The sequence below is a fragment of the Sinohyriopsis cumingii genome, unplaced genomic scaffold (assembly GCF_028554795.1).
Source record: "Sinohyriopsis cumingii isolate HCF-2022 unplaced genomic scaffold, ASM2855479v2 utg000379l, whole genome shotgun sequence".
Classification (NCBI taxonomy): Eukaryota; Metazoa; Mollusca; class Bivalvia; order Unionida; family Unionidae; genus Sinohyriopsis; species Sinohyriopsis cumingii.
This window is the reverse complement of record NW_028315894.1, coordinates 250346-272728: the sequence shown is the minus strand read 5'-3', so window position 1 is coordinate 272728 and position 22383 is coordinate 250346. Positions and strand designations below refer to the sequence as shown.

General features: G+C 34.7%; 1 protein-coding gene across 4 annotated transcripts in view; it reads left to right on the top strand.

The window, feature by feature from the left end:
• Window positions 1-370: 370 nt before the first annotated feature.
• The window catches only part of LOC149774197 (uncharacterized), a 31416-nt gene continuing 9403 nt past the window's right edge, over window positions 371-22383 (top strand). The window contains exons 1-6 of one of the 4 annotated variants that reach the window (XM_089945648.1): window positions 371-535; window positions 927-1078; window positions 6393-6466; window positions 10205-10525; window positions 15371-15456; window positions 15902-16103. In XM_089945648.1, coding sequence (XP_089801774.1) covers window positions 1059-1078; window positions 6393-6466; window positions 10205-10525; window positions 15371-15456; window positions 15902-16103 — 703 coding nt within the window. In that variant the 5' untranslated portion in view covers window positions 371-535; window positions 927-1058. The remainder of the gene's footprint in view (window positions 536-926; window positions 1079-6392; window positions 6467-10204; window positions 10526-15370; window positions 15457-15901; window positions 16104-22383) is intronic. The other 3 variants (XM_089945651.1, XM_089945649.1, XM_089945650.1) reach the window with 3 other exon arrangements.

The window sequence follows — 22383 nt, the reverse complement described above, 5'->3', positions numbered from 1 at the left end:
CTTGGACTGCCAGTTTGAATCGTTACGTGACCATGTTATACGAAGTCAGATTCTATTTTTAGACGAGGAAGCCCTTAGATACGCGGAAGTTCGACTTAGACGAAGTTTAGCCTTCTTACAGTAAACACAAGTTTATTTTTTACAATTTGTCAACCAATTGAATCAAAACAGAGAAAACATATGCAAAGTAAAATGTATGAAAATGTATACAGTAGGGTTTCTTTAAAGTTAGGCTTAATCAAATTCATATAAATGACATCAATATATGTTATAGCCGGTAGTAGTCAAGGTGGATTCCCTTTCCTTTGTACATCTACACCCACTTGTCATGCATCGCTTGTACATCACGGGGGATTTTCCCCACTGAGTTTTGTGTTCTTTTTGTGGTTTTCAAGCATATAAAAGGATATACATAGCGGCTAGCATACTAGCACGACTCTACCGGCAAATTTGTTTACATACCTACTTCTGCCGACCCGAGACTTGAACACACGAGGCCAGATGTCAGTTGCCAGTGATCGGTTACATGTTTTATGTAAGTTTTGTGTGTGTGTGTGTGTGTGTGTGTATGAGTGAGTGAGTGAGTGAGTGTGTGTGTGTGTGTGTGTGTGTGTGTGTGAGAGTGAGTGAGTGAGTGAGTGAGTGAGTGAGTGAGTGCGTGTGTGTGTGAGTAAGTGAGTGAGTGTGTGAGTGAGTGAGTGAGTAAGTGTGTGTGTGCCCATGTCCGTCGTAGTATAACGCAATGTTTACATTATCACCGCTACCTTTTAGGTGGGCTATGTTTTTCGGAAGATCTAATCGCCCGATATTTCAAAGCAGAAAAGGAATGCAATACTAAGAAAATGTTCCCTTAAACCAAATTATATTTTTATTTCTCTGAAGTGAATGTTACTTTATCTTATACATTATATCAAATTTAATTTCAGAAAAATCTCTGCCATTTTTTATACCAAATATACCACGCCTGCACATTTACGGAAAAGAGCGGGAACTGAAATATTCACAACAGTGGAGAATTCAATTGTTCTTGATAAGGGTCTTTAAATTTACGTGAAAATATGAGATCAAGGACTTACACGTATGTAACGTTTGGCTTGTAATAAGGCATAGTGTTCCTTTTATTTTACCAAATATTGTTTTATTACTAGGACTAATAACAATCGTTATGGTCCTTATATAATATAGACCCACGTGTATAGGACGCAAGCAATAAATGAGATGGTAAAATGATCGCCAGTCTAGAGTTATGTGAACAGAACATGTAGTATATATGGCTTTGGAGGCCATGATTTTAGTCAAAAGAATAATGAATGAAAGCTAATGTATTGTAACTTTATTAACAATAAGTGATAATGTTCTATTGATGAAATTACTGTCCTTTTCAGACTTTACTTTGGAACACTCGTTACTAAATATTCACTAAATTATCATGGCGCAGAATTGAAAACTGCATCAGATCATGTAAAAAATAAACTCCTTGGCTCGTGTGATTTTCTCCGTAGACAGAAGCTCGAACCAAATATGGTCCCCTACTGAGAAACATGATAATATGTATTTAGAAATTAAAGTAAAAGTTTGAGATTATGGTATTTTAAAAAAATACTTTTACTGTTATTACTTCCGCGAGTCTTCTAGAAGAGTTTGTATGTCAAGAGAGGCAACTCAAATTTAGGCAAATGATTAGATCTGATAGTAGTTATGTCCTTTAGATGTGATTCCACTACATGTAATGCTTGAACAAAAAGTAAAACATGTTTTTAATAGGACATTACACAAACCTCTAGCAAATAATGATTAAAATGCTAATACAAATTGTCTAGTGATAATTAACAATTTTAAACAATATTACAGGCATTATTTCACGATATATGTATAGTTATGTTTCCACATTTGTTCTGTTATACATCAGTACCATTTCAACCATCCAAGCCCTCATTTTTCTCAAAATTTTGAAGAGTACCATGTATGTGATCTTGTAACTGAATGAACGGTTGGTCACATGGTATTTGAAGTTTTACTAAGTTTGTCAGAAGAAAATTTATTTGAACCAGGTTGATGTGATTTTTTAACAGAGATCGGATCATGTTTACAAATTTCCTTAAAGGAGACCAGAAACCAATGGAAATATAGAATAATAATAAAAGTACTATAGCAGAAAACCTTATGCTGAAGTATCATCTGCGACCGTAATGTTAATATTTAAATATTGGCCTATCTTCTAAGAGCTGAATTTCCGTGACCTCGTATGCAAAATTTCCGCCCCTATTCGGTTACTTTCGGGATATTACGTCATAGTAGCGACTCCAGCAGCCCAAGTGGAAGTTGCCAGAGTAAAAGACAATACCGTTTTGTTTTGCTTACGGGTGCAATAGAACATTAATAAAAGCCTGTTGACATTTTAAAAAATCTTTTCTGAAAGATAAAGGCATAATGAAAGAATGGGTACATTATTACAAAACGAGTCGATTTCGAAGCAACACCATACAGCACTATGTTCTCGTTACATTTCTCAAAGGAATGTTACGAGAGGATCATGAAAAAATAGCAGCTCAAAGATACGCAAATGCTAGGTCTAGACTAAAAGTTGGCGCTGTTCCAGGCATACCTTTGGACATTTTAAATCCTGGGAAGAGTATTAAATGTGTGAGTTATGAAAATAGGCAGAAGGACGAGTAAGTGACCATAAAATGCGACAATCAATCCACATATCTTTTATCTAAAAACAGCAGTGCTAAAAACAAATCTGATAGCCCGACACCCTGGGTCCCTTCTGGTTTTAGTTCCGGCCCATCCTGTATTCAAAGTGAGGTGCCCGTCAGGCTTGTCAAAACAAAAATTGTTTGCCTTAGGAAACTTTGATTGCACTGGTGAAATGATTAAATGTATTTTCAAGATGTTGACATACATGCCTTAACACGGCACAATCTAAATCAAATCACCACTGTCCTAGGCGAAATTTAGATTTGATTTTAATCAAATGGAAGCTTTGCTAAAAATAAGATTCTAAACTGTCGTGTTTCGAGAAAACAATTTTAAGTAATCTTATAAAAATTTAAAAATTTATTTTAAAAAATGCATTGCATCCATGTAGTATGCATAAACGGTAATCTCTAATAATTGGAACTGATATAAAACTATTCCTTGGGCAGCTTAAAAAGCAGCGATAAAAAAAGGTCAACGTTTCACATTAACTGTCTGACAATAGAACGGGGGGGGGGGGCGCTATTGACGCCCCCCCCCCCTTGCCCCAATGTTTGACCGCCCATTTGACGTGCCTTTTCTCCCTGTGATACGCCTTATATTCTCCCATGACAAGCCCCTTTTGCATATTCTGGTCAGTTCTGGCTAAATTGCACAATAGCTAAAGTTTTGATTTAAGTACGCAAACGATAAAGCCGGTGTGACTAATGAATATAATCCTTATCCTTGCATTGATCTTGTGAAAAGGACTGCCTTTCGGACATACTTCAAAAAAACCATGTTCGACAGTGTGTATGCGTAAGCACCAGCAACTGATTACCAAATAAACGATGCCTATTTTGTTGTTACTTACGATGCCATGGACCTCATTTTAACAGTTCAAATCTGCAGTCACAAGTTACCGTACTTGTGGCAACTGTTTTTCTCACGTTTTATGCCACAACTTATTTCCTAAGGTTTAAGTCTTAATGCATGTAACACTGTATGCTGAATAAAATATTTATTCAGAATTAGTTCTTTAGGGCCACATATACTGCATGGTATATTTTGTTTTATTCCTTGTAATTTAATCATGATAATTAAACTTTTCATATACGGTAGAGGAACGTCAGGTGTTAACTGGCAGAGTTTCTTTGGCGGAAATGGAGATGCGATTTTGTTTGCAGAGAAAATTTCAAAGTGATCATTCATTTAAGCTAATAGGTGACAATTTTATTCTTTTAATTTTTTTAATACTATATTACTGTTGTAGTTGTTTAAAAAAATCTGATATTTACTTGAATAATGTTTAATCTTCACGTTCTATTTACTGAAGAAGAAAAAAAAGAAGAAAAAACTTGTATGATATTAATTATTTCGCCCAGTGCCGGTTTAGACGTGTGTGCGTGTGATTTGAATTTTTAACGTAGCTTTAACAATTTTTCAGTCATATCGCTACGATGTCTGCAGTGTGGCAGTTTAGACTGGATTACATACGTTATGTTTAAACATGGTTTGGGGTTGGTTTTTTTCTTCTTCTGACAAATGAAAATTGACAGACATAATGTAATAATCGGGACTTCGCTGCGCAAAATTGAGAGATATTACGAGATCGGGAGGTAGATGAGGAAATACCCCCCAAATCGGGAGGTTTTTCTCCCGGCTTGAGAGTTGACAGGTATGAACTGTCCGGGCTTGTGTAATTTCATTCAGGACTTAAGTTTATTTAAGTCACCAGCCCGGGGCCTGTGCCTAACAAATTTCTTTTAGCACTTACCATTATAGTACATAAACTATCATATCAGACTGCAGATTCAACTTTTGAATGTGCAACCCAAATGTGGTCTCCTGTCTGCCTCGCTCGCCAATGTTTATGTTTGTATTCGAGGACTGGCTGGTATAGCGTCACGGTACCACGTGATCTGTCGTCTCATCAAAACTCGGAAAAACTCGGCAATTTATGTAACAAGATAACCGGGTGGGATATTTCGGATTAACAACAGAACACGTTTTGACGACACATATGGTTTAATGTGGCGATTTATATGAGTAGTGGATTATGAAGATATGTGCGTATTTATAATCCAAATATTGGATCTATTTAACATAAAAACGCACAGTTTCATAGATGGAAAAAATATACAAATAAATTAGTTCAGTAACCCTAAAACACAGGATAAATGATTTCACAAATGATTCAATAATGGAAAGATGAATATAGTTCACTCAAATAGTAAACGATGTAAGTCTTTACACATAGTAAAAAATGTATTCGCTCAAGTAGCGATATTTTGTCACTAAACATAAGGACCGATATACAATCTATCCTCCCAGTCCTGAATAATACACTGGGTCTTACTAACCCAAACTTAGCATACAGCTAATAAAATACATGTGTGGAGATGCACTCCGTCACCCGTGCACCATATCCGCTCCACAGCTCCTCCGAATCAATTTCACAACTGCTATAGACTCCGGACCCTCGGAATACTATGATCACTTGAACATTAGACCCTCCGGACACTTGAAATATTAGACCCTCCGGACCCCCTGGTCCTTTGACGGCTCTACAGCTGGGTCACCTTAGTCACTCTGGACACTCCGGACGCTAGACATTAGACGCTCCGGCACCTTAAACGCTCCGGACACACGGACGTTTCTACCCTCTGACAACACCGGACACCCCGGATATTCCTACTCTCAGACAACACCGGACACCCCGGATATTCTTACCATCAAAAACACAGCTGAAAATATACCCGATACAGTGTACTAAACTTGATACCGACATAACGTAAGGACGTTATACATCCAAGTCATAAAGATTATATTATTATGGCAATTACAAAACAGAGGTTCAATAGTAAACCTAACCCTGCTCGATAAGACAATAGTAAACAATTCTTTTTAAAAAAAAAAATGTAGCTTTACATTACCAATATAAATCCTGCACTACGTCGCAACAAGAATAAAAAAATGCTCGCATTATGGTATATAAAGAAAACTATAACAAACATGCAAAGGTAAATATGGTAATACACTAGTTATCACTTATAACCCAAAAATTACCTACCCCTACAGCTGGAGTTGTGCGAATCCTTTTAGCAGGCCGCTTGCTGACAAAACCCTTAGTATTGTAAAGGTCCTTTACATCTAGTAACGTATTTATACCTTTAGAATTTTCGTTATTCCTTATCGAAGGCACCTTGCACGTGTGGCATAGGACGAATCGTACTCACGATTTCGAAATACAATAGACCCTAATATAATCACCCTCGGGTATCGTTGTACAGCGAAAAGAAACGAAACCCGAGTACATGTATTTAATTAACAACATTTACACCATTCCGTGACAATTTACGGAACCGTGTTATCTTTCACGCAATATAATCACTACCCGCTTACGATATTTAATTTATAAACATTGCAGTCGAATTAAAATCTGTAGAGAATTACATAAGTAAAAGGAAAATTTTGATTTCTAGTCTCCTTTAAAGTTTTTAATTGGTAGGGTGGGCGGCAGCGGGGAAATATTTTCGAAAATAAAAATTGTCTTCCAAATGGTACAAAAGAAATACAGACTTATGAAACTTGCATAATTGCAAGTTCTTATTCCTGTAAGACAATGTTTCTACAATTTATTTTAAGGACATATGTTAAGAGCTTTATACAACAAAATTCACAGCCTTGTTTTGCTTCGTTATATTTTTCAGACCTGAGCTGTGGAATTCAACTTGCTATTTTCTTGTATATCTAACTTTGACGTTTGTAATACATTCCCTTCAAGGTAGGAATTAGTTTTGTTTATTTCGACACGTAAAGAAAAATAGTCAGTAATAACTGAAACATTGAAAAAGGTATTGAAAAGGCAATTGCATCATACCTTAAGGAATGATATCAGAAACTTAGTAATAAAGAACTAATCATTCCAAATTGTTTTTTAAATTTCGGTGTTTGGGAGAAATAGATGTAGTAAATATAAGCATTGCAGCTCTTTGCTGTGTATTAAAATAGATTCATAGGGTCTTAATATTTGTTCTAACGACCTGATTTTTACTTAAACCGAATTCATCCTTGGCAATTAACACTATATAAGCAAATAGATGTATGTTGTTCTTTCTGCAATACTAATTAACTTTTGCCAATTAACAAAACACAGCTTATGCTAATTACATCTGATGAATGATAAATAAATGCACTCAATCCGCAGACATTCATCATTGAAACTTATGAACTATGATCTGAGAGCGAGTTACTTAGTCCGTAAATTGTGACTATTCTTCACAAATAAAATGTAAAATGTTGCTTAGTTTATTCACACACTTCTTTTTAATTTTAATATGCCTTTTTAATTTTATTAAACAAATACTCAGAAGTGTATAATGAAATGTTAAATCTTATATAAATCAGAACTTTAAAAAATACAAAATATGTATATTGTTACTGAATACGTGAATGAGTGAAAGCATACAGAATCTGAGTAGCTTAAATCGTGAATGCAGTGGCTAAAGTTTCTTTTTAAACTATAACAGTTACTACTACATATTTGTCTTGCATTTTTCCGCGTTGTAATAGCAATGAAACCGTTATATTTTGATCTGATTACAAGAATTTCCTTTTGAAAGAAGCCGCTGTAATGCATTATTTGGCGCGTCGGAATTAGAACCAGCAGGGTGCATTTTAAATCCTACCATGAAATCATCCCTGGTTTGCCCTCACAGTTTGTCTAGAATAGGCATTCTACATTACCTGCCTCCACACGATATAACCATCCTGTGATGCTGTGCTTTAATTTGAGGGTACAATTTAGTTTACGGCAGATAAATCTACTACAACAGGTCAAGACATTCTTCAAATTAAATACAAAACTGGGTGATTAGAAGCTAACTTAAAGTAGTAATTTTAAATAATTTACGACAAATCTGTATTTAGTCTAGACGGTGACCTAAACTGGTAAACAGAGTCTCTCCAGTTTTAAAAATACAATATTGAAATGTTCCTGAATTATTTTGCAACTAAGAATATAATAATAGAAGCAACTCTCCAGTAGAATAAATCATACCATCTTCTTTTGTTTAGAATTATATAAATATATAATCATTCTCCATATATAATCACACTGTATATAATTACAATGTATATTTATATTCCCGGCAATCATATCTATATAAGTACATTGCATACTTTTACAATCAGCTTTTTCACCAGTCATACAGAATTAAGATAAATCAAAATGACGTTGAAAACATATTTACGGGAGAAGGAGCTGTGTTATTCTAATCTAAGTTACAAAAAGTTAGAAGATTTTAATAATCATACTTTTTAAATCTTTAGATACCTCGCCTATATCTTTCTTTTACTACTCTATGTACAGCGAGTTTAAACTTCTTTGTAATTATTTGAAGTCGTTTTATAAGTATGTCGTAATGGATTAGTTAAACTTTTATTATCTTTTCGATACCAAAGGATCATCATATTTCTCTAATCTACAATGTGTTAATGCAGATATCATTGTATACACAAAATCATATGTTCAGAAGCAAGATGGAGAATAGGTTGTATGATTTTTGTTTTTAAAGTAACAACCTGTTTGTTTAAAATACTCACAACAATGAGTATAAAATTCTCAGCAGTTATTTGAAATCTTTCCTCTACTTTTTTATGATGAGTCTGTTCTGGTTTATATGTAGGCTGCACTCAACTCCTTGAATGTGTTTGTTGTTGTTGAATTATCTCCCGTTAGCTATACTTCAGAAATGAGTATCGAAAATGAATGTTACATGCAAAATGAATATAGGTCATTATTCGTATGTGTTCGTACATGCGCATGTAAAATCTTAAAATTAAATTTCCTGTCCAAATTTATTCGGCGTTATCCTTTATAATCTAAACAAAAAGTGTCAGCAAGTTCGCTGAGATAAAACTTTTGCCTAGTTTTGGTATTTTCTCAAAAAAAACCCAAAGCCTAGATCATATAACTCAACGAGGTTTGTCAGGAAGCTGTCCACTGTACTTACTGAACAAAATAAAAAAATCTGTGAAGTAAAATATCTTACAGAGGGCTCTGCCCAACAAACCAGGTACAGACTGTGCGTTGAAAAAATGCAAACACCAGTACCATACAGAGAAATTATAATGTTTAAATAGGTGAGTAGAATACTCAATTTACCATTATGGTTCAAGCATAATTACTACTGTTTTTATAGCATGCACACTAGTACACATTGCAATGAATATAAACATTGTTCTTGCTTGATATAATTTTTCGAGCAATTCTGATTCTCTAATACGGCTCAATTCATTGGAAATCGACTACAAACAAAATTATGCGAGACGATCAGCCAAGAAAAGCCTCACCTAGTGCTTTCTTAATTAAGACGATACACTCACTTGCAATGTAAGCTCGTGAAATGCAATTAAACTAAAAAAAGATAATTTTATTATGTGTTGAGCGTAGTTTACAGAATTGTCAAGACATTATCAAAATATACAGACGTTATTTTATCGGCAGAGTACCTTTATACTACAATAAGCAGAACTAGTTTGAAAAGTCGACGGTATTCGACCTGATGTAACATTGCTTCTAACCTAACAAATTGTCTATGTACCAGAAGGATACTCATGAATATTAACTGTGGACCTGTCTCATTTTAAAACTGGTAATACCAGTCATAAGTATGTCCTCTTTCAAAGATTTGGTTCAAATATATAATGAATGCACACAAAAAATGCATGATACACGAAGTTTTTCTATGGACTTATCTATCATTAAAATAACACACATAACCTTAATGAACACGTCAAAAACATATGTTTGTCAAACTATACTTTAATATCGTTAAAATAAGAAGAACTATATTGACGCAAAAATGTGCAGAAACGTATTTGGGCGGAGTTTAATGCACAAATCTGTAGAAAGCTTGTTTTCTGCAGAATTAGGTAGAAATCTGACTTGCGTACTATTTTTAGTCTGACAAAAATTAATTTTTCATGTCTGATCGCAGTGGATCGTAAGATCTGAGTAAACATATAATCGCCATTATTACTGATTTAACATAGTAGTAATTTGTCGAGCTTTTGAAACAAAAGAAGAATTTAGCTTAGTTACGAATAGTGATCAAAGATGTACTTATAGGTATAGTGACATGCCATCTTAAAAAGAAATATAAAAGAACAATTGCTTTTTCATTTAAGTCACAATTTGTCTCATTGCTTAGACTTCATTTTTTCAAGAGCAAAAGTTGGGTATGAGTTCCCTCCAACGAGACCCGAATCTGCATTAACGGCAGAATTCATCCCCAAAATTAGGAAAAGTATGAAACTATATCTTGTATCTTCGAAAATGTCAGTCTTGATAATCGTTTATTTTCCATCGATTTAGTGTAGGTTTCACTCTGCATATCTGATGCAAACTAGATGTTTGTCGTATTCAGAAGTTATTATGTCTTTACAAAAATGCACCCAAGATCATAATATGGATGTTTAGTATAATACCAAATGTTGTTTTCTTTTCATCTACTTATAGGAATAAGATGGACTATGCCGTCACAAATTACGAGGTGCTCAGGCCAGACTGCACATTTCACCTGGGAATATGAGAAAGAAGCAAATGAAGAAATAAGACAGTTACAATGGCGTTTCAACACTACAACACTGATTGCATATAGTTCTGAGAAAAATGGTTTCACCGTAGATCCGAAATACCAGGGAAGAGTAGAAAAAGTAGGCGTCTCTGGAATCTTGCTCAAGAATATCTCAACTAAAGACATTGGAAACTACACACTCTATCCTGTTATTTCGTGGAAGGAGAGCCCCGTCATACAGTCAATTTGGCTTAATGTCATAGGTATACATAATACATTTCAGAAAAATGTGTAATCAGTTTGATAATGTCTCCCGGTTATGTACCATCTTCCTGTCTGTCACTATTATGAACTTCATGTAAGAATTATTGCGATGATATTATATATATATATATATATATATATATATATATATATATATATATATATATATATATATATATATGTATAGGTATATACGTGCAGCAATGCAGCCGTATGCAGGAGTCTGGTGTCACTTGAATCTATTTTAAAAACAGTTGTGACTGATTTCACCAACCTTAATTATAACATGCAATACAAATTATACCATAATTTACATGATGGCCTTAAGTAAGATTTACGATGCTACGCAGATTCCTTATTTTACACAAGCAGCAGACTAGTCGACACAGCCCTTTTGACCTCCAGCAAGGGTAGGCTTTTTCCGCAACCAGTAGGATGATAATCCTCCATACGAGTCCACCACCATCGCAATTGTAAACGTGGCTTCAACTGTTTCCGCACGCGGGGTGGTGGTGGTGGGGGGAAGCAGAAGCCATCTATGTTTCCGCCGCAGTTCCCTCACAATGGGGCAAAAAGGAAATTACACAATCTTTGTGTGCAAAATAACTGCTAGTGGTTGGATTGTTTGATCTTGATATTACCCTTACGGAGCCTCACTATTATTGTCACTTAAAATAATCGCAATGCAATATCATTCAGTGCTTATTGTTCTCTATAAGGAATCCGTTCAGTTTGACCAAAATTAATGAACCTGATACGTCTCTAATGTTACTATCGTGTGTCGAGTTTCAAGGAGGAATCAAAATTTGAAGGATAAGCTCATCTTTGGTCAAGTCCCCACGAACATAAACTAAATTCATGTTATAATTTGGCTAACAGACTAAAAACAAGTATGAATTCAGCTTTACAATGGCTTCGTGGAGGGGTGAGGGCATGCTATTCATTTTCAACAGAGCGATTATCTTTAGAAATTAGATCTTACTTTCCCATATGTACCAATGGATTGTGGCTAGAGCTCTGACAGCATATATTGAGAGGTAAGCACTGCAAGTTCGAATCGTGTCACAGTCTAAAATGTTTTTCTATATTAATTGTGAAGACTGTCGAGTTTACCTTATATATAATCTCATTACAATCTTTGCTAATGTTTGTAAATTATTTCACGAGTTAGATATAATCAGCATCTTTACGCCGCAACAAAGACAAACTGACCCCTCATACATATGTAAATTGTGTGATCGCTAATGTCAGCTCGCATCGGCTTAATGTAAATTAATAAGGTTTGAAAAACGTTATCAAGATCAATACTATAGCATGATCGCTGATCAGCAAGATTGATCGTAACAAATCTATGTGGCTGCTGTTGCGCGTATACGTATAAATGTCTAAATATCTTGTGGTCCATGGCGTCAGAGCAACAATTGAATGAACATTTCTCAGTGTGTGGGTATTAACTCCATTAAAAAAAGCAAAAAAATCAGAATTGTCTCTGATGGCACATGGGTTTTTCGTTGTGTCTAGTCTGGTGTATAGGTGTTATTATGCCTGTCTTGTGAAAAACAAATATTTCGGGATTTGTTTGTTTATCTAGCACGACGTTGTTATAACCGCAAGGTTATTTATCTCCCTACAAAGTAAATTGATTTGGCCTTGCTGGTATCAATGATAAATTCAACTGGCTCGTCATCGGATAATTCGTTGACTGGCTATAAATTTCATTCGCGGGTTTCACAAACAACGTTGTTGAAATACTTGATAAACATCGTAAGTGTTTATTTTCTGCGGACGGTCTACACTTATCCAATTTAAACCATCACATTATCAAGTTCTACCAGAAGTTGAGCTTTTGCCCGTTCCCGATAGCCCAATGATAATGGTTCGGATATAATTTGTCAGCCCTGGATAATACTGAACTGTGTGTCATTCTCGTATGTCTGACAAGTCACTTCCATGTTGAAGTCTGACATTATACAATAACACTATGAGTTAATATTGTTGCTCGATCTAAAACCATGCGGGGAATAGCCATAATGACGTACTACCACAGACACGCAATAACATACACATGTACGGATTGTGGTGCAAACAATACACATTTATATCAACGAAACAAGTCTCTCAGGACAAATTATCTAATAAGGTTTAAACAATTTCCACTGAAGTGTATCTCGGACGATTTTTCATGAAGCAAGAATTAAATCATCTGGAGTCCAATGCGCTACGAAATCGTTAAGCGGAGTATATCGAATTATTTTACACATTTCGTCGCATTGAACTTAGTCGGAATTTAAACGCATTTTGATTTTCATATGCCGTAGCGTTTCATCTTTGGCCCGATATTCATCAATCATTTCTTTTTCACATTAATCGACGTGGATGACCAGATAATCAAATGGTGAGTGACCTGTAATTGAAGCAGTTTGACCTTGATCTCAAAACATAATTACCGCAACTGGTTATGTTTTCAACCACGCTTAAATCATTTCCAGTGTGTTTCTGGCAGAGTACATATTTCATCCCAGATGATAATCGTGTGTATATATATATTTGGTGATCATCATGGCTGTATTCCACCGCACCATCGCAAGAAACTATGATACGTTTATGCTTGTACATGTCTTTCGCGAGCCTGTGCTTTGGAGGCAACCCAGTCATGCCGCTACAATTTTAAACAAATTAATAACCCTTGTTGATTTATTGCAACTTCCAGCGCCATTTAGATACACAAATTTATATCATCCAGCGTATCATAGACCCATGCCGCCGTTGACATCTCGGCGAGATCGCTTTTAGAACGATACTCACTAGTATCATGTTACTTAGCAGATTCCTTTGGAGGTTTTAACTCTTCTTGTTTGATTCACCAAACCCCATATGGCACAGTATCATCCATCGTTCATACATATGCGGCTATATATATATATATATATATATATATATATATATATATATATATATATATATATATATATATATATATATATCTGGATAAGCAACAATATCTCCCTTGTAAAATTTACTGATATTAAGGCATCGATTGATCAGTGATAGTAGAAGAAGATTATCACGTTGATGAAGGAATTTCGTTTTCTGTAGAATCAATCTGTCGCGACCCTCACTAATGTGGTTGGACAATGATTAATCATTGACAACAAGTTTGATGCAAACGCATGCAAGCATCTAGGATTTGAAATGGGTATTATGAGTTGATTCTGAATCCCGATAAATAAGTATATGCTCCTTTCCTGTTTTATCTTTCGACAAACTAAAATATGTCCATGAGATAATACCGTGTTTAGGTAGTGTATCATCGATAAGAAAATTCAGTGTTTGCCCTGATAGTAAAAAGCCTATGACAAAAACGAGTGCAATCCGCTGACGCCACCATGGTAAATCTTTAAATTAATTTTTGCTAAATGTTTATTTTTCGTTTGAAATTTTTCTATGCATAACTGTCGACACGATCACTCAACATCCTCGAGAAATCTCTTGGTGTTGGTTATCATTTTTTCTTCTTCTTTGCTGAGCATAATGTGATAATACCGATGTAACAGTAGACTAATTATTGATGATCTCTTGGATGTCATCAGTGTGTTTAGATGCGGCGCTACAAAGCTTATTATTAACATGCTTAAGGCGATAGCAATCTCCTAACGATAGCACAAATTAATCAAATACTTTCGATTGAGTGTCGCTAGAAAATAGCCAGCAGAGACAGTTTCATGTTTAAAACCATCCGTGATCGCTTGATAAAGATCACGGTGATAAAATGTGACGATATGCCGTGGTGGAAATTGCATGTTATGCGACCACATATTTGTATTATCTGTGATATGCCGGTATTTACCATAACAGAAAACTCATCATCTTAACGACAATCGGGCATTTGATCGGACTTTTCTGAGCCCGCATATCATCAATTTGTAATCCATATTGATAAACTTGCTCTTCCTACGTGGATATCTTTATAAGTCTTGACTCTGTTAATTAGTGTCCGTGTAATATTCTACATGTATTGGTTCCATAATATCTTGGATAACCCAGTCACCAACACAATCTTTTGTGACCAACTTATTTCTAAGCATATATTTCCGGCCAAGTAGCTGCGATGAAATTTCACCAGTCTACGCATCATTCATCTATTTATCATAAACAATTTGACCAGAGGCGATTTAGATGTTTTGTGATATCCCTCTATCTTCACGTGCTTGTTCAACTGGTTGTTCAATATATCACGTTGCAAAACTTATGCAGAACCGCCATTGACAAATTCATCTTTAGCATCAATGACACGATCATGAAATTTTGATAATATCCGTGGAAGTTCTACCCTATCTTCTGGATCAAAAGTAAATCCCGGTTCACTGACGGCTTTACGTTGCTGCTTCCCGATAGATTGCTCAAACGTCTCAGTTCCAGAAATGAAAGGCAATATCTAGTGGTTAGACCATAGCTAGTTAGCCGCTGCTACAAAGAGAATAATTTGTTGCCCCTAACGTCATTCGAACCCTTTCAGTGTTTAAAGTCAGCGCTCTAGCTATCTCGGTTACATTCCATTGGCACATATAGGCAAGTAAAACTAAAATATAAAGGTAATAGATGGAACCGACTCAGTTGCATTTGGGGGTGGGTGAGTGGGCGGGAATATAGTTTCTTCACACACACACACACACACACACACACACACACACATCCGGAGGCGCACAATTCTGTGGACCACTAACATTGTTGGTAGAAAATAGGGTTGGGCCGCCCGATCGGCTATTATACCAAATATAATAAGTCTATCATAACAGCATATTATTGATGTAAATCTTTCCTTGATTTTTCTTTCCTATTCAAAGACGAAGTAAAGATACAACAGTGGTGTACGTGTGAAGGACTACTAAAATCACTCGAGCGGAGCGATGGACGAACTTTTACCATAGTGGTATAAAGCTTGAATATTGTTTACAAGTTCCTTTTGTTACATACCTATCTAATATTTCATCTCTGGTATTCTGGTTTGACATTCTAAGCAGCTGTTCAGTCATATACAGTCATATCATATACAGAAATTCTCTGAATCGCATACAGTATATAGACTATGTAGTTTATCTTCATTTAGGTTTCATTTCAGACAACATAAATGTAATTCATACTTTTTCCAAAATTATATTAGAATATACGTCAACTGATTAAGCATGTAATTCGTAAAGTAAACTCATATTTTCTGAATGGCTAACGGGTAAGATAAAGATTCTCAAAGTAACTTCGTATCCTTATTGTACACCGCGTATTTAATGTTCTATCAACGGTTAATTAATAGCTAAACTGATGTTCACATATGCATTTGCTGTCCGGTTTCACAATGCAATAATGGTGTTGTGTTTTAGAGTGACGGCTGTATCCTAGAGATAAATTCGTCATTTTGCTGTCAGAAGGGTCCGGCCATCCAATGCATGGAAAATGATCAACAAACGTTTTGTGTTCCTATTAGAGACCTAATTAATCTGAACGACAGCGGCACTCAAAAAAGACACACACACAATCTGACTGACAGCATTACACAAAGCCGAATTGTACCTGAACAGATAAGTATGTTGTTTGTATTGTCAAATACAATAGATATTTAATCAAGTACTGACCAGAGGAAATGTCATGATTTACCCATAACATGCTTTAATTTTCCTAATAAAACAGTATCACATGCACACACGAAGGATTTCTGTGATTCAAAAATTATGTCACTTCTTACTATCATTGCATAGTGTTATAATAAAGATGTAAGCTGGACCAGATAGTATTATATGGTACAATAAACAAATTATCCTCACTCTACGCTCTTATTTTTCAACTCGATATGAGTGTCCGACTCAAATGCAGTTTTCTAAACGTATCTTATCGCTTGATGTCTTGTTTTTGATTTTACTTTCAATGGAATAGTTACGGCCTGATCCAACACACACACACACACACACACACACATATATATAGTCGTAACCGTTTTTAGACTATATCAGACCACTAGTGAATGTTTAGTATCATGTGGCGCGTATTGTCATCTAACGAAACGAGTCTGCTCTGACTGAGATTTCACGATACAAAGTATGTTCCTATGTACGTACATAAACAGTACAATAAAGAGGGTACCTTTCTAACTATACATATCTTTTTAAGTCGTTTACTTTTATGTTTGGAAAAATGTTTTATAAACTTCATTTAGCCTTTACTGATTACATTTCTCTCTGGCGGTTTTGATCTCACCTGAGGGTAATGGCTTGTAATACTTTGGTATGATCAAAGACTTCACACGAAACGAGAAGTAGCAAAAACGCAATGTCAATTATCAAAGTGAAATATCTTTTTGGGCAGAAAAACACAAAAATGTAGCCCTGATTGACCTTCATATAAAACCTTCACATAAAGTTTATTTTATTGTATGTAAATACGAACGTAATTCACAATAATGTTAATATAAAGGACAACACAAATATTATTAATTTGTATTTTCAGTCGATAATTATTATATACGCGCTCAGCCTAAAATAATATAAAAACATAATACATGTATTATAAGCATCATCTGCTCAAAATTGTAAATTGCGCGACATGCCTCTGTAACGCAAATGCACAAAAGCTAAGAAAGTCTCTATCCGCATGCTTATTAACTGAGAATTTTCTTTTTGTTCTCCTATATCCAGCTGTTGTAACATCAGTTTCAACGTCCTTGTTAATGGGATACAACGTTTTACTCCGTTCTTTTGTTTTTGTGTTTAAGTGTTCCTGTTCACGGTTTTTTTCTTCGTTACGCGTTCCATATTCCGTGATTGTCTTGGACGCTATTTCACCTTACTTCGTGAAACTTAGTATGTGATGAGTCTGAAGAGGCAAACTAAATCAATACAAAACTAGGTCACTGTGATTCACTGTCATACTTGAGTCATTTTTGTATTTTCAGGTATTTGTAAATCACGCTATAATTATATTGGACCCTCTTTCACCTACATTTATCAAAATCAGTATTTGTACTTATATCACGGCGAGTGACTCGACCACATATACCGCAGGTCACTGAGACATCTTTAAGGGCAAGTGACTTTTGTATTTTCAGCTACTAGGTCATTGCACCCTCAGTATATTGGGCCCTCTTCACCTACACCAATGACAGTTTATACGACGGAGCATCTCAGAGAGTGCACTTAGTCATTAAGTTTATTTAATTTTTACGGTTTAGCGATGATGATGTTTTCAGCTATTTGTTCCTAGCATCCTAAAATATATTGGACTATTTTGCATCTTGATTATCACATTAAGTGTGTAAATACATTTTTAGAAGCGTTACTTGACTATATTGATAAAGGTCACTGTGACCTAATGTACTTAATCGAGAGACGTATAATTATATTAGCTTTCTGTACGTAACGTTAGGAATACATTTGACTTTATCTTATATTAAGACACATCAAATCTTGTTTGGACGCATTTCGAGATAGCAAATTCAACAATACCAAAACTAGGTCTCCATAACACTTTTGTTATGCTTCAGTGACATGATATTATCTATGTGTTTGATACAACTTCAGTAGCTTGGATAATACTATATACAGAGGATCTCAAATGGATAATGATTTAATATTGAATTGATGAAACAAATGGAATAATGTCCAGCTTTTGCGAGCCTTGGCGAGCAAAACCTGGACATTATTAAACGAGTGTCATAAATTTAATATTAAATCATTTCCCATCTGAGATTATTTTAATCACATAGATTTTATTTTAGTGGAAATTATTTAGATAGAAAGGAGAACGAATAATTTCGTTCATTCTGACAGACGTTGCCCCTTTCATTTGTTGTGCATACAAAATAGTCTAAAACAAAGTTGAACTAGTATTAACACTTAAAAGTAGATTATACTGTTCTTACTTTCTAAAGTCAAAGAACAAGCGTCCTTCCGAATAAACAGAACATTTTACGCAGACAAAATCAATTTTTAACACAGAATGCCCAATGCTCGTGTTGTCACATTGGTTGATGCAGTACTGGTTAGAATTCAGTAGACGGTCCAATGTTTACGTAACCTAACATGTCACGTTCACAACAAAACATTAAATTGTTGCAATAGTCATTCGGAAGAAGGTTTTCTGGCTGCAGAAGTTTCCATATTTGCTGTAATGAATTCTGACTAGATTGTTCTGTATTTGACATAGAACAGCAGACTACAGTATATGTAACAAATATCATTTTGGGTCGGAATTGCATCACATATTTACCGCATAAATATTCATTGGTTGGATAAACATCTGTCAGTTCGGAGACCGGTTTATTTATGTTCACGTTCTTTAGCTAACAGAGGTGAGTTTATTTCCTTCTGTAAATTAACATTTAAACCACGACTGTGTGTAGATTGGATTCCAAGCTTCAGGTTTACCTCCCCCACCCCCTCCAACCCCAACTCACACATTTGATATGAACTGAACTATACCCTTAGCAGTTTCTTGTTGTTGTTGTTGTTCTTGTCTTTCGGTTTTAGCCATTAGTCATGTTATGATATGCTGTACATGATCTAGCACGCCCGTGCGGTGGTAAATTGGCGATATGCAGACAAGCGAGACAGTTTGTCCCAATTCATTTCGTGAATAGAATAAGAATTGGCGGCCAAAAGATCACTGACAACAAAACATTCCAGAATGCGGGGAATAAAAAGGTTTCCCACGTTCACAGCCCGTTGATAAAGAGAATACTGCACACTAATTTCATGGGTTTTTTTTGACCAATCAGAATCACATAAGTGATATGTTCACGTTATAATATCATCAACATGACACTGTACACACTGTAGGCAAAGTGTACCGACTATGTGATCAAAAAGCTTATACAAATGTATTGTGATTGCATCTCCAAGTGAACAAACCCAGCACAGTAAAAGAACCTCACTATCGCTGAAGCATATTAACGAGTGGTATATTGCATAGGTACTTGCTTCATCCACATGACTGAGTTTGACTCCTATTCAGACCCGTCAGTCGTGGCATATCTGTATGCGAGGCTCTTAATTCAATTCCTTTGGCAACATTTCTCCATAATATGGCTATATTGCCGGCTACTCCAAATGTGGACAAGAGTGTCTTGATGTTGCTTTACAGTAATACATGCTTTGTGGGAGATTATTATCAATGGAAAATAATATTGTCTTCGGCGTCGGTAATTCTTTCCCAAGAAATATGATGTGAACCCCTATAAAGGCTATAATATCTCACCAAGGATACAAGTGATGCAAATCATATTTATGTATCATACAGACAGTATCTAACTCCATGTGAGTTTTATATGTTTAATTTGGTATCACAAAAATAATTTCATTTCTGCAGTGTTCGGTCATTCATAATATGAGAAAACAATAGCCTGGTCGATGTCAACATTAAAACGTCTTCTTGTCAGTAGAATACTATGTTTCTGAAAGTGAATTCATTATATCATCGAGTTACCTGTAAAACATCTCTCATTTATAAATGTTCTTCAAAATATATTATTTTTTATACTGGGAATATTGAAAGAATGTTTATAAATGTACATTCATTTGTTTGTATTATCTGTCAATTTATAGTTTGATTAAATAAGTATAAGAATTTTATCAATCTATCCTTTGAATTTACATTTTACTATTAAAAGTAAAAACTGTCATATTTAATATAGGTCTTAAAGATTTATCCAAAATTATATTTTTGTTTCAAACATGTATTTGTATTTTACACGATGTGAACTTATACCTTCATGAGCTCAATACCTTAATGCCATCATTTACGACAATAATATTATCACATATATTTTTATGGTAGCGAGAATAGTACACTCTTTAGTTGCATATAATGATATCTACATCTCTGAAGGACATTAAGAACATTAATGGAAAGTCTAGCCAACTTCCTAATTTGATGAATGGTATGTTGCATTCATATTTCCACATTCCGCATGGTCGCTCAGGTATTATGTTTTACTTAAAACCAGCTGCCAGTGTTATGGGTCCGAATCTTGTGCAGATCAGTTTGAGAAGACACTTGTGACGTACCTGATTGCGATGCATTTATATGCATTCACACTGCCTCGATATAAGTCTCTATATCGTGGGCTGATTAAAAGGTATGCTCCTGCTGGCAAGAGCAATTCATATTTACAAGATCATATAGCTTCTTAATTTTCCAACCAAAACAATCAGCTTCAGCACTCTTTGTTTTTAGTTAACATTTAACAGAAAATGCCTTGTTTTTGACACAAGTAAACCTTTTCATCCAAATTCCCATGAACTGACCCATGTGAAGGCTGTACAATATTATGCAGGCCGAATCCTGGATCCGTCCGAGTCACATATATTTAATATTAAAATCATTTAAACAATAAATGATACCACATAAAAAGTGATATAGTATATGTCTGCTTTAAACGTTAACTATTATTATGGATTGGTATAATTCAGGCACACACAAACCTATTAGACCACGATGATACCAAAATAAAATGATAGGAAATGATGCAAAATTGAATGAAACATTTGCCATTGTGAACGATTTTTCAGAAGTTTTTAGTAATTATGTAAAGTTATACGAAAGGAATCACTTTTGAATGTTTAACGTATTTTATTAGAAATTTTCAATGAAATTAAAAAACCAAATGGAAACAGTCAAGAATAAATATTCTACACATACATGTCCTATTTTGAAGAAAAAAAAACCAAAGGAAGCAAACCAAAAGAAACCAGAAGAAAAAAAAAAACAAAATAAAAAGGCAATGCCATAACGTGCAATAATAACCTGATTGATTTCAAGGATCAAGCATGAACATAGGAAAAAATATTTCCAAGGATCGAGTTTTATGTAGTTGTAATAATAAATAACAACCTTTATTAAAAATCTGAATTTTAAAGATGAAATAATTATCTAATATATGTTAAAAATAAACTATTTACTTTGATTGAACGCTGAAATTGTCTCTACTAACTAATTAACTTTCATTTGATAATACAGTCATTCACTCATTCTTAATTTTGTTTCTTTGGGTAAATTGTCTTGAGATATTTTTACTTGTTTTGGAATGGAAAGACATACGTTTTAAAATTGTAATTGTTGGAGTATGATGGTACTTTTCCATATTTGTGTTTAGAGTTTAATGTATTTTATAATCAATATATCTTCAGTGAACATATTCTCCTAGCATCCCACCCGTGGCTTTCTCTGTCCGCGAAGAGTCTATTATCAAATATTTTGAGCTTACCATGCCATGTTGACATCTTATAATGTATGTCTCCGCTTTTAACTGTTTTACTACTGTGTCTTCGGTTGCATACAGTTTGTGCAAACTAGTTTCCTTATCATAAATCTTGACCATTTCCTATATCTCCAGAATTTACCGATCACTTACTGCCTTTGCTGAATTGGTTTTGATCTGTGTCGTAGCTCCCGCTACGCAAAACGTTTAGCATTATACACTTACATTACTCACAAAAACGAACGAAATCATGTCAAGTTATTCATAGTCATAATAATCATAGCAATTATGCAGTTTATGCATTAAATGTGCCTCTTGTTTAAAAAAAGACCCATAAAACTATGTTCTCTCTCTCTCTCTCAGAACAACTACCGTCTAATGACTTTAAGGAATAAATTAAATAAAAATAAACTAAATTTAATTGATCCAGTAAAACAAAACGTTGTCAAATTTTCACTGACTTCTACATGCATTACCATATTTATTGATGATCTAACAGATGTTCTAAAGATGAATTGTATTCCATCTAACTATGGAAAGATACAGTAAGAATAACATAGAAGGCAGAAAATCTTTAAAATTGCCTTCAAGCCTACTGGTATTTATATATTTGTT